The sequence below is a fragment of the Apiospora hydei genome (genome assembly GCF_038363865.1).
Source record: "Apiospora hydei strain CBS 114990 chromosome Unknown utg000010l_segment0_segment0, whole genome shotgun sequence".
Classification (NCBI taxonomy): domain Eukaryota; kingdom Fungi; phylum Ascomycota; class Sordariomycetes; order Amphisphaeriales; family Apiosporaceae; genus Apiospora; species Apiospora hydei.
In genome coordinates, this window is record NW_027117369.1 from 437,449 (window position 1) to 454,226 (window position 16,778).

Here is a 16,778-nt window from a genome sequence, read left to right on the forward strand (position 1 = left end):
ATCATGGCATTGGCATACGACATGGGGAGGCCCCTACTCACGAGGGCGATGAGCTGCGACTACAGATCATTGATTACCAGAACGAAGTCCTGAAAGCCATGAACACGTCGCTGAATGGGAACTTCAACCTCACAGAGCACGCCATCACTGAGAGCTACCCTAAGTGGTGTCGCCTCCTAGAAGACATCGCGTCGTATCGTAGCAAACTCCCAAAAGACGAATACGCAGACAAGCTATTCGATAACGCCATGGTCGCTATAACAGGGTGCCCTATGCCTTATCCCGTGCCAAGCTCAACAACCAAGCCGAGAAGCGAAATTGGATGCCCGTCCTGCAGGAGCAAATGGATATCCTCAGCAGAGCGCCCTGGCTTCGGCCCCGCGGCGACAGCTCGGTCTTGGAGCACCTCGACGCCATGTCCGTCTTCCGCCGCAAGAACTGGCCGCTAAACGAGGCAGCCTGGGAGAAGGGAAAGCTGATCGGAAACGAGGAGTTCAACCACATCTTCGCCGAGTTCGCCGGGCTGGACAGGAGGGGCCCCCCCAGGGACACGTTCGAGGGCCGGGAGCTCGTCAACAGCTCGGTCAACTCCGTCCTCAGGGCCGCGCGCGCCCTGCTCATCAGCCTGGACGACATCAACATCCCCCTCGAGAGCCTGGTCGACGAGAAGTCCCGCCCGACCTGCGTCGACCGCCCCATCTCCGACCCCCTGTTCCTGTCCGGCACGGAGAAGCGGCCCGGCACGCTCGCGCTGAAAGCGTATCTCGGCGGCCCGGCCGATGAGTCCAAGAGCAATTTCCCCCTGGATTTCAGCCAGACGTATGCCGGGGAGAAACGGGACTTTGGCGTGTTTGAGGATCCCAGCGCGGAGGCCCGGGCCGACCTAGAGCGTGAGAAGACCAACGCCAAGCGGCAGGCGCTCAGCAGCGCCAACAAGAAAGAACCCACCCCGTCGTCCAGAACGAAGCAGCCCTCCACTGGCGGCGTTGATACCGCCGGTGGTCCAATCCAGAGCAGCGATTTCTACAACTACACCATCGCCGACGCCGACGCCGACATCACCGATCTCATACAGAAGACCTCCGGCCTGGAGTCGAGGCGGGGCCTGACCACGCCGGTCGTCGGCATCCCCCGGGACGTCCTCGGGAAGTACCGATCCACCTTGAGCCCGTGGTTCGAAAAGTTCGAATGGGCCCGCGAAGCCATCCAAGAAGCCCCCCGCCCCGACCAGCACCTCGCGCCGCTCGAGGCGGAGATGGCGGCGCAGCGCGAGTACATCATCTCGGCGCGCTCCTGGGGCCGCTACAACTACGGCAAGCTCAAGACGCTCAAGTGCACCACCATCTTCCTCCGCTACCTGCGTTGCCTGCACACCCGCCTCCTCATGGTGGCGCGCCCCAACGATGATTTGTTGCAGGCCCGCGTGGACCGCCTCGCCGACTGGATCCTGCACGAGGAGGTCTGGAACGACTTCAACCAGTTCTCGCTGGCCCGGATCAAGGCCAACAGCAACCTCCGGCCGCGGTACACGGCCGAGCTCGCGGAGCGCGAGGAGAAGATCGAGGACTGGCGGAATCAGATCCTGGCGCTGGAAAAGGCCATCGCGGATAAGAAGGATGCCAAAACAGGGGCGGACACGGAAGAGGCAGAGACTACGTCTTCCACGACGGAGAAAGCTCCTGTCGCGACCACCGCGGAGGCTGCCACCCAGGAGAACGAGAAAGAGGAGAAGAAGAAGAGGGAGGAGGAGGAAGACGCGATCCTGGACACGATCCTGGACAAGGAGACGGAGCGGGTGCTGGATCCCTCCCGGTATGCGGCGCGGATGCGCCGCAGCACGTTCAGGCCGACGCGGAAGAGGTACGAGTACCACATGGAGGACGGGAAGCAAGTACGGGTCGAGAAGAAGCCGGAGGATAAGCAGCCCGAGTTCGCCATCTTCGCGGAGGGTGGGCCGCCTGGGTATAAGGAGTTGCCCCGGGAGGAGGTCTACGACAAGCTGCAGTACATGGTCATCCTCACGTTCTGGCGGGTTCTGCAGGCGAAGCTGCATCAGCTGTGAGGGGCTGTCATAAGGGGAGGGGAGGAAAGTGCCAGCTTTGAGATATTTGGGGTTTGACTTGTATGTATGATTTGGCTAGTTCGCGAAGGGTTTTATATAAGCGAATAAGAGAATCAGTATCATGATCAAGACTGTGTTACGTCTGTTAGACTTTAATCGTATGCATCTAGGAGCGGAGCATGGCAATGATGCCAGAGTTATGATTGCTTAGCACTGATATCGACGTTTGCTATGACAAAAGGTATTAGATTAGGACTTTATAACAAGAGATAAGCTATCGCCGAGCAGGTTGGTGACAAGACTAGCGAGTCTCATTTAGCTCAACGGTAGAGCACCTTCACTCTGCCTATAACCTTAGGAGTGCAAGGGAATACTGGTTCGAATCCAGTAGTGAGCATATTCACATTTTTTTGCTTGATCTCTAGTGCCTTTTCCACCTCGCTCAAACACCCGTACCCCTAGGGAGAAGCATGTTTTCCAACTCTTGTTGTATGCAACCTGAGACACTCTTTGAGAGCCTTGAGTTTATACAGGTTGCAGTCACAGTAAATAAGCATTAAGAGGGTATCTAGATAGGTAGCTTTCCAGTCTGCGCTGTGAACTTTGTGCAATGGTGCCGGAAAAGGCAGGAATGCGAGGCGGGGTAATGGTTCAGATGCCCCTAGCTGGCAGATGTCTGGATGCGGAAGTCTTTGTGTCACGCCCGTCAGGCTGGGCTCAGTATAGATCCCCCGTATTCAGACAAAGGGTCATGATCTGAACATCATTGTCGTGAAAAATGCCATGGATTCTGAAAACGTCAGATCGAAACTCTTTGACGTGTCCGGGCGCAGATCGGGACAAGGGGGCTACCATAATGTCAAGAACCTTCAATTGATCTGGCACTCCTGTATTCAATTTCCAGGCTGCAACATCTCTGTGATGAAGTTATTTCAAGCCGCCTAGAAGACTGAAGCAAAAACAAGAGAAAAAGAAAAGACCTGCACCGCAAAGCCTGTCACAGTAGAGAATCCCAAAGCCATGGCAGAGCACCCGGAGAACCCGATATGGGCGTTCGATGACCTAGAGGGCCGGCTCAACGACCTCATCGCGTTGACTCATGGCTCCCCAACCGAGGCCGAGCTCCAGGGCGACAACCACCTCGACTACCTGGTCAACGCGCTGTACCCGCGATATGTGGCCCTGCTGGAAGACACCCAGCGCTCCGTCGCGGCGGCCGGGCAGGAAGACTTGGAGCTCCTCCCCGCGCTGGGCGACCTCGAGGCCCAAGTCATTGAGATATTCAACAAAACCCTCCAGGAGCCCTTTTACCAGGTCGTCGGCGAGGGCCTGGGCCCGCCCTTCTACATGGGCCGCGGCGTGGAAGACGACCGCGTCGACTGGCTGCGCAAACTGATGCGCGACTTCCGCTGGCTGCAGGGCGAGCCGAATCTTCAGCGTGCCTACAGCGCGCGGCTCGAAGTGCACTTCCAATGGATGCAGGAGCTCATCGAGGAGTGCCTGCCGCCGACCGCCACGCGCTGGGTGGACGGCGACCTGATCGGGCACCCCGAATTCGACACGCTGTGGGCCGAGTTCCTGGCCCTGCCGACGAGCCGCGAGGCCGACGCCGAGAGCGGGGTGGTGACGGAGCCCAACACGGACGCGGAGAACCGGCGGCTGGTGGAGAACTCGCAGAACATTGTGCGCGAGGCCTTCGACGCGCTGCTGCTCAAGCCCAAGGACCTCGACGTGCACTGGTCGGACCTGCAGACCCCCTCGGGCGTGCCGGCCTACCTGGAGCAGCCGCCCTACACGGACGCGTTCTGGGAGGGCGCCGGCGACCACGACGGGGCGCAGCTGCTGATGGAGAACCTGGGCTGGAACGAGGACATGCCGACCCAGAGCTTCCGCACCACGGACGAGTCCATGCTGAGAGCGGCCGTCGATGCGAACGGCAAGAAGATCCAGTTCAGCCACGCCAACAAGAACGCCGACACGAATACCGACTCCCAGACCAAGCCCACCAAGCCCACCACCGGCAACGGCAACGGCAACGGCAACGGCAACGGCAACAAGAGAACTGGGACCGATGTTGACAGGACCGACGGCCCCGCTACCAAGAAACCGAGGATAAATCCTGGAAAGATGACGCCAGAAGAGATCTACGCTATCTTGAACGGTCACATGGGGGTAATTGAAGGTACCACCAAGGACATCGAGAAAACCAAGGAGGAAGCCCATAGAGCCGAAAAGGAAAAGGAAAAGGAAAAGGAAAAGGAAAAGGAAAAGGAAAAGGAAAAGGAAAAGGAAAAGGAAAAGGAAAAGGAAAAGGAAAAGATCGAAGAAGAAGTAGTTACAGAAGAACCAGAGACAGAGCCCGAGCCCGAGATAGAGCCAGAGATAGAGCCCGAGATAGAGCCCGAGCCAGAAGAGAAGCCAGAAGAAGAAATCGACGAAGACGACCTCTACACCCTCGACGACGCCCTCAACGACCTCACCGGCCTCCGCGCCGACGCCGGCCTGGGCCCGCGCGTCCCCCGCGGCACCGAGCTCGTGACCCCCACCGAGCCCATCAAGGAGGACGCGCTGAAGCGGTACCGCGACGAGCTGAAGCGGTTCGCGCGCCGCCACGAGGACCAGTGGACGTACATCCAGCAGCAGTGCGACAACATGGCCGACCGCGCCGAGAAGGCCAAGAAGGACCCCAACAACGCCAACGCCAAGACGGCCGTCAACTCCCAAGCCCCCCTCGGCCCTCACCAACAACAGGATGCGCGCGACCCTGTCCGCGCTCGAAAAGGCCCTGCTGCGCGAAGAAGAGACCCTGAAAGCCGCGCAGGAAATGGGCGTTGGCAGCGCTAAACTCAAGGCGCACTGCCTGTCCGCGTGGCGGTCGCGCTACCTGCGCTGCCTGCAGCTCTGCCTGCTGGCCCTCGCGTCCGACGTCCCCCAAGAGCGCTTCGACGCCGCGTACGAGCGCCGCCTCGAGGACTGGATCGAGCACGAGACGGCCTGGAACGAGCAGGACCGGTACGCCATCGAGAAGCTGCTCAAGACGGAGGCATCGAAGAAGGAGGCGCGGGAGCGCATCGCTCGGCGCGAGGAGAACATCAAGGAGTGGGACGCTATTCTCAAGGATGAGTTTGAGGAGGAGGAGGAGGAGGTCGAGGAGGAGCCGGTGGTGTCGGCTATGGCGGCTGCGGTTGCTGGGGGCAAAGACAAGGGCAAAGGCAAAGGCAAGGGCAAGGGCAATAAGACGGCTACTACTGCTGGAGACGCAGAAGAAGACGATCATATCCCGGGCTCGCTGCCGCCGCTGATGGACATCACCCTGGGCCCGGAGTACGACCGGTGCTTCATCGCGAGGCACAACAGGCTGATCCGGAAGAAGGCGCCCCAGGATGCCGAGATGGCGCACCGCGAGTCGCCGGTGCTGAACACGGACCACCCGCCGCCGCTGCCGGCGGGCATGGAAGAGCCGGAGGAGATGCCCGACTGGACCGCGGAGGAGAAGACGAAGATGGCGCTGAAGGAGTTCGCGACGTGGGGGGCTCGGGGCGATCGGCTGTTGGAGCTGCGCAAACAATACCTGCAGCGAGACCAGCTAGAAGCACGGATGGCGGAGCTGCAGAAAGAGATACAGGAGAAACAGCAGGAGCAACAGCAACTGGAGCAGCGGGAGAAGGAGCTGGACCAACAGAAGTCAGAGCTTCAGGAGAAACAGCTGGAGAAGCAGCAGAGACAACTCGAGCAGCAGCAACAGCTCGAGCAGCAACAGCAAGAGCAACAGAAGAAGACCGAGAAGGAGGACCCCGAGATTCCCAAGTACCGCACCGCCATGCTCGAAGGTCCCGTCCTCGGCTCCCTGACGTGGGACCTGACCGTCGACCAGCCGGCCAAGGACCCCGAGAGCGCCGCCAAGTTCGCCGAGCTGGGTCCCGGCGGCTACGAGGGCATTCCCACCAACACCGTGTACGAGAAGCTGCAGTACATGATCATCATGACGCTGTGGCGCTGCCAAACGGCGGCGGACACTGGTCTGTGAGCTATGAGATAGGGGGGACGGATAGCGGGGGAGGGGGGTTAACGGATTAGGGGAAAGAAACGGGTTTAGTTAACAGTGTATTGTGTATTGTCCTTTTGATAAATGCGTTCATTTTGAATATCGTGGGGTGTGGCCAAAGAACAAGATGTGGCGATAGAGACGAGAACTGGATTTTGTTTGAATGGATAACGTGTAAGACCAAGCTGATTCCTGTTGTGGGAAATGTGCTTACTGTCCCTTTACACTAGATGCCGTGATGTCAGACCACCCAACTGAAGATCAGTCATAGTGTAATGAGTATAGGTAACATTTGATTAAACGCGAACTTGCTGCCTGTCAAGATAGACCAATTTGGTGCGAAAACAGGTTAAGATTAGGTCTGGATCAGTAAGGCTGCTAGGTTAATTGGCAAAGATGACGAAGGATAAGTCGGAGTGCAAGCAGTCAAAAGAGGTAGAAGGCAGTTCCAACAAGATGGCAACGCGAAATGTCCAGACTAATATCCATTTTGTGCTGCCTGATTTTTTTGGTTGTATATAAGTGGAAGAACATACTTCTATATGGCGCAAGACCGATAGACGATGCATCAACAGTCATTGCAACTCTAAAACATAATTGAAAACACTCGACAAAAACAAGAACCGCCCACTACTTGCATAACCATTTAGCAAGTAGACGATTACAATCCAAGGACGGCACGAGCGCCGGGCTCGCTGCAAACGTAGACGACATCGTGGGCATCGGAGAAGCCATTGAACTTGGTGGCAGAGCACTTGGTGTATGCGCCCATGTCCTCGAAGTAAAACCAGTCACCGACATCGAGCTCGTGATCAAAGCGGATGCTCTCGGTGATGCGGTCGATACCATCGCAGGTAGGGCCCCAGATGGAGTACTCGATGCCACCACCAATCCCAGCCGGAAGGCCCTCGGCCGTAGGCGAATCGAACATGATCTTCTGGCCGGCGCTCAGGACCTTGGCAATTGGCTGCTGGTGGTCGAACATGATGCTGCTGAAGTTGCCATACAGGCCATCGTTGACGTAGGCCATGTAGCTGGATTCGCCAGTGGCGGGGTCGTGGATGGTGCGACGAGCAATGATGTTGCAGGCAAGGGTGAATGCCGAGGAGACGTAGTAGCGGCCGGGCTCTGCGATGATGTTGATCGAGGGAGGGAAGTACTCGTCAAGGGCCCCTCGGAGGACAGTAGCCATGGCTTCGAAGCTGTCGCCACTGAAGCCGCCACCAACATCCAACGTCTTCAGGTCAAAGCCGTGAGCATAAGCCTGCTTGAAAACGGTGTCGGCATCCTGGACAGCCTTGAGGAAGCAAAGAGGGTCGGAAGCGCCCGATCCGACATGGAAGCTGACTCCCACGACATTGAGACCAAGCTCCTTGGCAAGCGACAGAAGGTTGTCAGTGTCGTCCAGGGAAGCGCCGAACTTGAGGCTGAGGCGGCAAAGGCTGGACGAGTCGTCGGTCAGGATGCGGAGAAAGAGCTCGGCCTCGGGGTAGAGCTTAGCAATCTTGCGCAACTCATCGGCGTTGTCGAAAGTCATCTGCTTGACGCCCTTGGTGGCGACGTAGCGGACGTACGAGTTGGTCTTGCAGGGCTGTGCGTAGATGATGCGCTCGGCATCCACGCCCATGTTCAAGACTTGCTCGATTTCGGCCTTGGAAGCGCAGTCAAATCCAGTTCCCAGTGCAGCGAGAAGCTGGAGAACCTGGGGGTCGGGGTTGCATTTGACAGCGTAGAAAGGCTTGACGCGAGGAAGGTTCTTCTTCCATCGCATGTGTTGGCGATAGACCTCGCCAAGATCGCCCACAAAGAAGGTATCCTCATCTCCGGGCTCGCATGATTCATGGTCGATGCTCTCGACGCGGCGGCGAAGAGCATCGCCGATCAGGTGTTTGCCTAGAACAGCGCCATTCTGATGATTGTCAAGAAAGAAATCCTTCTTGACCTGAGTCAATGTATGGTTATTGTTTAGATTAAACGTAACCGGTGCAAATTGCTCAATGGTAGCTGTTGCCATAACCATATCCCTTGATTTCAGGATGGTGCGATTGGGCGGGAGAGGAGTCGATTCTGGGTTCGGATGTGGACTTCAGAGGTAACTCTGGGTGGTTGGTGAACTATCTCGGCAGATGTGTATACCTCTAGAACAGAGATACACCAAGAGACACAAGACAGTGTTGTATATAAAAGTTGAGAACCACGGGGTATCTCTGAATGTTAAGGGGTCGAAAACGGTAGCTTTCTGATCCCGAAGCGATCTGACGAGGCCTCCTCGACTCTTCCTCTACAAGAGGAAGAACCGCAGAACTCGTCCTATGCGGCAGCTGGCGGTTGGGGTGGTACGAGGGGTTCGGGTTCGGAGGGAAGTCGAACGAAAGCGGCAGGTTTGCTTGCTCAAGAAACTTCAGCAGGCGGAGGAGGTGGGCGGGAGTTGATGATGTGGAAGGTCTTTCGCAGGCTGAAATCTTGATCTGAGATGAAGTTGACGGCCGAGGAAGCCGTAGTCGCGGAGTTGCCTTTGTGAAGACCAAAGGCAGTCGGAGGCGAGTCCGCGGGACAAGAGTCTCGACGTTTTCTAGCGGCGGTGGGTGGTCAGGATGGCTTGCATAAACGAGGCAACAGAGACGTGCTCGCTTGTTCTGGTCTGGCTGGAGGGGTTGTTGAATACCGAGGTGGTGGGAGATGGAGAGGGGTGCGAGTGGGAGCGGGAAAAAGGGAAGGAGAGGGATTTAAGAATAAAATTCCCAAAAACAAAATAATAGTGAGTGGGAAGGCCTGGTTCGTGTCGTCGTCGCCCTTGTCCTAGCTAGCTGCCTTTGGATTTAGTGGTCTTTTTTTCTCGCTGGTGGGTTGAAGCGCGGGTTGCATCGAAAAGTGGGCAGGAAACTCAGCGACAGAAAATAAAAATATCAAAAAACCTCGACCTTGCCGCTTTCTCGGTAGTGGGGCGACAAAAAAGATGGGCAGGCGAAAACTTCTGGGGCATGTGATGACGTTGGGACTCCAACTTGGAAACATCTCAGGCTTGATGACATGGATACGTACCGTCCGAAAAACTAATGCACTCGATGCTGTGACAGGCAGACGTTGTTTACTGTCGTCGCTACGGGTTCTACGAGATGCAACTTGTGACTGGATTGAGGAAATGGCGCGACAGTAAAGCAATTTGTGATTGTCTGGAGTCGTGTCCTCCCTCAGCTGAGACTGAGGTCTGGACTGCTGCCCTCTCTCCCTCTTACCTCACTCACTATGAGAGTTTTTTTCCCTCCTCCTCCTCCCACAGATGGCGGGGAAAATGGAATCGTCCATGGTACAGAGGGGCCGGGGGGTCACTTTGCTTTGCTTTGGCCTTCTGTAGTGGACTGCCTCAGCCTCTAGCGCGTACCTAAAGAAACACTGGTGGTTGTAACTTGATTTCTGCTTATGTATCATGGCTGGACTATTCGTCCAGTAGGGAGACAGAGGATCCGTTACTGAAATGATCTGGCCGAATGCAACAATCCTTGACCTGCTGTCAGGGGAACTATTGGGAAGACCAGCGTGCAGCCAGTGAGCGATTTCCCGATGCGCAATGTCGTGTCCCGATCCCCACTGAGAGCCGTCCATGTTCAGGCCCATGCTAGCAGGTTGGAAAAACTGCAGGTCGGCAGGCCTTGCAGGCCTCGCAGGCCTCACCACCTTCAAATTCAAATTCCGTCTGGATTGGGCCATGCCCCCACCACCACCACATCCATTTCCCTTCACTCCATCCAAGAACCCAAGCAGTACAAGAACCCCATCCCGACTGACTGACATCGGGTATTCGCGCGCATCCAGGCCCGTCAAGAAAAAGACACGACATGCCCGCTCCGTTTTGTCCAACCACAGGCGACGTACAAGCCCTCGGCATCTCTCATCTCTCGATCTGGGTTCTAGCCCCAATATTCTGGATGAATGTTGCGACGAATCACCTTGGCCGTGAACCTGACCGCAACTTGTGATTCATTGCCCGGCTTCTGCGTGTCTCTCCTATATCCAGATATGTAGGTTCTGTTATTGATGCACCTGCAGCCTGCAGGGCAGGAGGCGCAGCATACATCACTGCATCCCGCCAGCGTGTCTACCTCCATTCTTCCATCTTCAATCTCGGGAATTTTCTGGCCGGCCGGCCGGCCGGCTGGCTGGCTGTGCGCTACTAACTCGGATCAACCTCTCAAAACCTGTCTCACTCTGATGCCTGACAGGATCCTGCGTGTCTTAGATCCGAGCAAAAAACCACGCGCACATTATGCCTGGCCTGCTTTGCCATCTTCTCGCCTCTCTTTCCCTGTTCTACCAACCTTCCTCAGCTGCTATATCCGGTGTCCCCGCCGATGAGGCTACTGCAGATGATTTATCCGATGATGGGGAACGGGAAGGCCCAAGAACCAGATCATGATTCAATTCATCTCCCGAAAAGCGGTCAGGTTTTATTGCGATCGCAGCTTTGCTCCCTCTGTCAGAACAGCGGGTGAGGCTTGTGACACGGGTCACAGCCCGCGGACTGCCGGGTTTTATCTCCGGCCAAACTAGCACACCACCAGCTTGGATCTCAGCTGTAACCTCATGTGTGAGTAACGCCCAACAGATACAGGGACCATCACAATGCAGGCTCTGGGAGCTCTAGCACCCGCGTCCATTGGGCACTACTCGCATCAAAGTAACCTTGACACTACCACACACAGCTTCGTCTATGCGGCCGGAGAGCGGCTGGTAGTTTCAATGGTGTTTTGGGACCGTGTCCTGTACCTCCATGGGTTTCCCGGCCTTGTTTGTGCCCAACGTCCCAAGAGCGAACGAACACCTGGAGTGCATAACCTGCTACCAGCCTCTACCCTAACATTCTAGCTACATGCGGTAGCAAAACCCTCAGCTCTCACTCTGATGAACCGCGCGTCCGAGCTGCTATCGCCGCGAACGAGTCAAGTTGCTCGGGAATGATGTTTTGCATATGCTAAAAGTGCGGCAACTACGTTCCAGATGCGAAAACTCAGAAAACGCACCGCGCTGTCAATAAACCCTCTTCCTGGTGGTATGACGGACGGCGGCGTGACGGGAGAGCTGAGCTACACACGGCTACACTAGAGCAACGATGGTCACGCATCGCAAGCTCGTCAGGGAATCGGGATTATTAAACATTTCCCACTAATCCACCCCGCTAGGCGGATAACCTCCCGACCACTTCCAGACCACAGCGGCTGGATCGCGACAACTACTATATTTGACTTGGGATACTCATTTTACCACCGCGGCTCGCATCAATGCGGATCTGCCTCATATCTTCGGTTTGGTTCGTACTTGCTATGTTGCTTGAGCTGTCGGCAAAAAGTGCCGCTACCCAAGGCCCTGGCCCTGGACAAACCCAAATCTCAGAAGCGCACGTTCTAGGCTTCCAGCCCCCACCAAGATTGGGAGCTTGGACCATTAGCATTTGCTTCGAGAAAGAACCTAGCTTGGGGAACAAGGAGAAGAGACTCCCCCAAATTCTTAAGGATGATAGCGAATACGTCTAGTTCGGCTTTGCCCTTTCCCGGTATGACTCATCCTCGGGCACCGACTCTTGGAATCTAGTGGGCTGTGTGGGCGGCTCTGGCGAACTTCCATAGCCCTCGTCCATAGTGGCTGTGTAAGAGTAAACCACGTCACGTGGTGCACCGACCCCTTTTCCAGTGTAGACCGGCCAGGGGGCGAATCACGACGAAGACGAAGACGAAGACGGACAGAAATGAGTGCACCCGCAAGGTGCACTGTACTCCAGCGAAAGCTATGAATCAGTCTATCAACGTGGTAGCTGAATAGCTGGAATATCTATGCCCTTATGCGTGTTGCTTCATTACCACACAAACTGCGTCTGCTTGAAGAGCGGTGCTAGACATACGCTTCCCGATGTTCGTTGGACAAATTTCCCGTGTGTCCAAAGCGAACCCATAGTGGCCGCGATTGGGTATATCCATGTGTTGAGATGCTTTGAAGTTTTGAATGGAAAGTGGCCGAGATTGGCTTGGGTATCTTCGAATAGGGGGTGCAAACACTGGATCGCCTGAGGGAACACTGCATACAACACAAAGGGCATCCGGAGTCAGCCGTTTCCCCAAAAGTCTATGCCGGTTGACGAGTTCCGAGGATATCAGGAGGTCCGTTGATCCATGATAACTCTTTCTGTTTCTTTTCAGTTTTGCTTCCTGCTATACTCGTTGGGGCCATCCCTGACTAAGAATGGTGGGTTAGGGGTAGATTCAATTATATACTAAGTTTTGTCTCATCATTTGGGGGAAACCACTTTGAGTTACATGGAAGAGGTGACATCTTTGAGATCCGAATGTTCTAGTATATGGGTGGAAAAGCAAATTGATCACCAAGTCCATAGGTAAATGCCGTCAGTTCGAGCTGTGGACAAGGGCCGTGGAAGTAAGGGGCTATACCACCCTGCCGGGTTGTGGATTCTATCAAAGGTGATGAGTAATGGACTCATGTTTATGGCATAGCATATGGAGAGGAAACTCACTCAGAAGATAATTGCCGAATATGACCACGAAGATTTCCTTGCGTTGCTGAGGCATTGATGACAAGAGACCGACTACCTGGGACTCTGAAATGCCGAAGTTTACCCCCTGTGAGGTTGTTGCTATAAGTCCTGATAAGTCCTGTTTTCATCGTCCTATGTGATCCCCCTAGCTGGCTGGTTGGATGGTTGAATCGGAAACGGTTCGTCCATCCAACTATGCAGTTCAGCTTTTGCCTCCTCCCGGTCTCAAGTTCGAGTCTCGTTCCGGTTTCTACCATTCACTGCCGTGTTTGCCGAAGTTTTAGCCCGGCTCGAAAGGCAGTGTTATAAGCTCTAGTAAGGTCTGATTTCAATGTCTTATAAGATCACCCGGGCGAGCTGGCCGGGTGGATGAATCGACGACGGTTCATCCAGCCGGCAAGTTCGCCCAATTTTTGTCCCCCCTCCGCCTGTGCCGAGGTCGGGGCCGGTTCCAGGTTCGAGCCAGGCTCTGGGCTACTGCTTGACAGCAGCTGACGATGAATCCATTCACATGTTTGCACTGGAGGTCTGGACCAACATCTCTGGTGACGGGACGTTATAACCTACCTACTTGTGGAATAGCCATATGCACATCAGCCTACGCGCCTAGGAAGACGGAATCACTCATATCACTGTTAATGAGAATAGATAGCACCGAGTTCCATGTACTCATTGTCTCGTGGCCTTTGGTTACTTTTCTATACATGACGATCACCACTAACCAGACATCAATGATTTGGATGATGACGCACATGAATTACAACAATCATTGAAACGTGTCTGATTTTTCCCACTTCACAACAGCACACAAAAGAACACGCATACACATTCAATGATTTGTCATCGCTTTCTGTTGCTAGAAACAGGGTTACCAAGTTCACGCAACAAATATGAGGGGACAGTATGCAACCTCCGTGAGCCGCAGGAACGCATGGTTATGGTGATGAAAACGGTAACAACACAAGGTGCAACCGTCCAGTGACCAACATGAGAGAGTAGTGGGATAAGTATTGGCTGACTAGCGCTTCCCGGCTCTGGCATGTTATATAGTAGTTATCTTGGCCTGAGGCGTTGTAGTGAGATTCTGGCTTAGCATTGCCGGTTCGGATGGTGAGTCTGTTCCAGTGGCCCGTTTTATCATTCGTTGATCACTCGGGCGTCTCAGCAGTTCCCACCTTCACATTTGTAAAGATCCACGTATGATCTCAGCCAATGCTTATGTTGAACCTGCCTATTCATGCTGTCAAACTATCTGGTTAGTGAGCCAATCTACTTTCAAAGCGAGGGTGTTGCTCCTCCAGTGAAACTCTCCCCTTGCATAAACCGATAAGGGGTCTGTTTTAGCATTGACGTCATATTGGCCAATGTTTGCAGTCGAAACATCTTCCTGGGATCTCATGGCATCATGGTTTATTGTTATAGTCTAGCCATCTAAAGTCTAGAAATTTAATATGGTTCTCAGGCTCACAGCAGTTAAAGATGCTCCTCATATTTGTTGCCTGTCTCCCAATTACTCAGTCAGGCTGCCCAGCCAGGGCCTCGAGTATGTGCCTCAGTAAGGGTCTTTCTTCCGGTCATAAAACCACTGCCCAGAACGAAGACTGCTTTTATATTTCTTTTTCCTACGCAACTCATACTCGAGCCCTTACACAGCTCTATCCCCGACAAGAGCTTGGATGAGGATACACAGTTATATCTACCTCGCGCCAAATCAAGCAGCAAAGCTTGAACCATTGCCCAGCATGTCTGACACGCCGGGTCCTCGGCCTTGGACCAACGCGGAGAAAAAATGGCTTACCCAGTGCCTAACCACAGCAGATCTTGAGTTTCCATCTAACGATTATCGATTCGGTGGCGTCCGAAAGCTGACTGCTTTGGTTCATGAATTCAACGCGATGTTTTACAACACACCTGGCTCTCGATCTGAATCCGACGTGAAGTATGTAGCTGGCATCTTCACCATGGTCCTCTCCCCACCCAAACCGCCGAAGGTCGCATCAATCTTCAATGTAACTAATCTTTCCCTTTGTTTTTGATTTTCACAGGGCCCAAGTCGATGAAATCCACAAAGACTTTGACGATCTCATCTGGATACTCCCCCAAAATATCAAGGACACTCGTTGTAGCCGTCTCGTGATCTTATGGATCCTCGAGAACTGCGATCCGTACCCCGACGAAGAAGGAGGAGGTACCGACGAAGGGAGTTGTGAGGAGTCGGCCTGAGACGTCGACTGGGAATACATCCGCGATCTCTGTCGACAAGGCCAGTGTCATTACGACGAGGGCGCCAGCGATTTACTCCTGAAGTGGCTGCATGTCGAATTGCAGCGTCTGATCTGCCGGGTGGAGGAGCGGCTCGCCAAGTTCCGTTATCAGGACCCTCTCAAATCCATGGATCCGATATACCTGTTGGAACTGGAGTCGGTTTGGCGAACTCGGGATTCTCAGCAGGAGGTAGAAGACGAAGTGGGGGTTCCAGGTGACGAGGCTGACGATAACGAGACGGCAACTGGGGTGACCGACAGCGGCAGTGAGGATAATACCATCGAATCGGGTGTCCAAGATGGCTCGAAAGAGTAGTCACACACTCCCGTGTTCACGACCTGGCAAGCCGTCAGTCAAACTCTGACTCGCGCCGCCAGTGATTTTCCTGCCAGAGCTCTTGACAGATTATCTATTCCCATTCAGCGATGTTTGTTTTGGGCAAGGATCCGGAGTGGTACTTGCTGGTTTGGTTGGTCGATGACCGATGCATGTCCCTGATGCAGCAAGCGTGCACAAGAGACGTCTCCCACGAAAGGAGAGTTGTCGCTTGAGGTGGAGCAGACTGGCGAGTAAGATGTGAATATGTGTAGCTATGAACATAATCCGCTTTAGCTGATACTTCTTCATCTTCGACGTCTAAAACTTAACAGGTGTGTTTTTCTATGAGCTTTGCGCAGGTCCACCCTTCTACTCGCAGCCTCGAAACTACCCACAGACACATCTGTCAACCCCTTTGACCAGCTTGGTACATCCGGTCAAGAGATTCGATAAGGAACCCATATAGATTACCTCTTCACATCTCCCGAGGTTTCGTCTGCTCCAAAGAGCAATCCATCCACAATTGCAAACATGTATCATTTGATGGCAGAATACGTCTTCTCGAGAAGCCACGTAGCCATCAATCTGGCGGACTGGTAGCTGCGTCATTACATGTGGTATCTTACTTTACCAGTGTCTCCATTGAAGAACGAATCATAGCTAGGGTTGTCAGGCCTTAGATCGTCATCCCACTCACTTATAATGAGTGAACAGGAGAAAGCCACTCGAGATGAGGTAAGTCGCAGAATGGACTTGCTGGCGAGAAATCTCTCCTACCTTCGGAGCTGAACTACGAGGTCATTTGGGTATCTTCATCTCCTTCGCTCTTGACGCCGCTCCGGCCCTCGGCCAATAGTGCGGCCAACGACTCAATCTCTCCCCAGATCTCCGTCTCCATATCGCGCTCGACCTTGTTGCTGCGACTGTTGAGCCAGCCGGCGTCGACGCCGCCGATCCGACCGTGACCATCCGGTTGCAGGGACTTGCTCTTCTGTTCGCCGGACTTGTCGCCGCCGCTGAGGTTCACTATGCCCTCTTCCTCCATGCCGCCGATTTGGCGCTTGATTCGGACGTCGACGGAGCGCAGGGTGCGGACGAACTGGTCCATGGACTCCTTGAACACGGTGACGTCTTTGCTGTCGTCGTCGTTGCTAATCATGCGCGTGTCGGCCTCGGTCGTCGTGTCGTTCTTGCTGATGCTCCGCAGTGCTTGGGCGACGGTCGGTAACAGGCTCACGATGCTCTGTGGTTCAATCGCAGCGATTAGTGGGTGGACGGGTAGCTGAGAAAAAAGTTCAAGGACAAAAAACGTACCCGATCGATGTCGGCCAATTGCTGCATGCGCTCGCCCTTGGTAAAAGGTACGAAGGGCTCTTCGCCTCCAGCGGTTTCTTGGGAGGGGTTCATGTTCGCGACGGCGGCTGATCAAGTCACCCGATCAATGCGACGATTTCCTGGAGTTGATTGGCGATGATGGGGAGCGGGAGGAGAAGGAAATTGAGGGCGTGTCGTGGACTCCAATCCCGTCAGGCTCAGGCTGGAGTTTC

The 16,778-nt window shown here is 54.6% G+C and overlaps 5 protein-coding genes across 5 annotated transcripts; 3 read left to right on the plus strand and 2 right to left on the minus strand.

Moving 5' to 3' along the window:
• Positions 1–322: 322 nt before the first annotated feature.
• PG997_014302 (uncharacterized protein) lies at positions 323–2,062 on the plus strand (the record flags this gene model as incomplete). Its single annotated transcript, XM_066818616.1, has 1 exon — positions 323–2,062. One exon carries the CDS (start codon positions 323–325, stop codon positions 2,060–2,062), a length of 1,740 nt encoding a protein of 579 aa, XP_066660804.1.
• A 1,020-nt stretch (positions 2,063–3,082) lies between these two features.
• Positions 3,083–6,089, plus strand: PG997_014303 (uncharacterized protein; the record flags this gene model as incomplete). The annotated part of the gene is given in 2 exon segments (XM_066818617.1): positions 3,083–4,828; positions 4,845–6,089. The coding sequence occupies 2 exon segments, from the start codon at positions 3,083–3,085 to the stop codon at positions 6,087–6,089; spliced, it is 2,991 nt and encodes a 996-aa protein (XP_066660805.1).
• Positions 6,090–6,768: 679 nt separating this feature from the next.
• PG997_014304 (Ornithine decarboxylase) lies at positions 6,769–8,127 on the minus strand (the record flags this gene model as incomplete). The annotated part of the gene is made up of 1 exon (XM_066818618.1): positions 6,769–8,127. The coding sequence occupies one exon, from the start codon at positions 8,125–8,127 to the stop codon at positions 6,769–6,771; it is 1,359 nt and encodes a 452-aa protein (XP_066660806.1).
• Positions 8,128–14,390: 6,263 nt separating this feature from the next.
• PG997_014305 (uncharacterized protein) lies at positions 14,391–15,228 on the plus strand (the record flags this gene model as incomplete). Its single annotated transcript, XM_066818619.1, has 3 exons — positions 14,391–14,587; positions 14,694–14,854; positions 14,912–15,228. 3 exons carry the CDS (start codon positions 14,391–14,393, stop codon positions 15,226–15,228), a joined length of 675 nt encoding a protein of 224 aa, XP_066660807.1.
• A 793-nt stretch (positions 15,229–16,021) lies between these two features.
• On the minus strand, positions 16,022–16,638 carry PG997_014306 (mediator complex protein; the record flags this gene model as incomplete). Its single annotated transcript, XM_066818620.1, has 2 exons — positions 16,022–16,474; positions 16,546–16,638. 2 exons carry the CDS (start codon positions 16,636–16,638, stop codon positions 16,022–16,024), a joined length of 546 nt encoding a protein of 181 aa, XP_066660808.1.
• Positions 16,639–16,778: the final 140 nt, after the last annotated feature.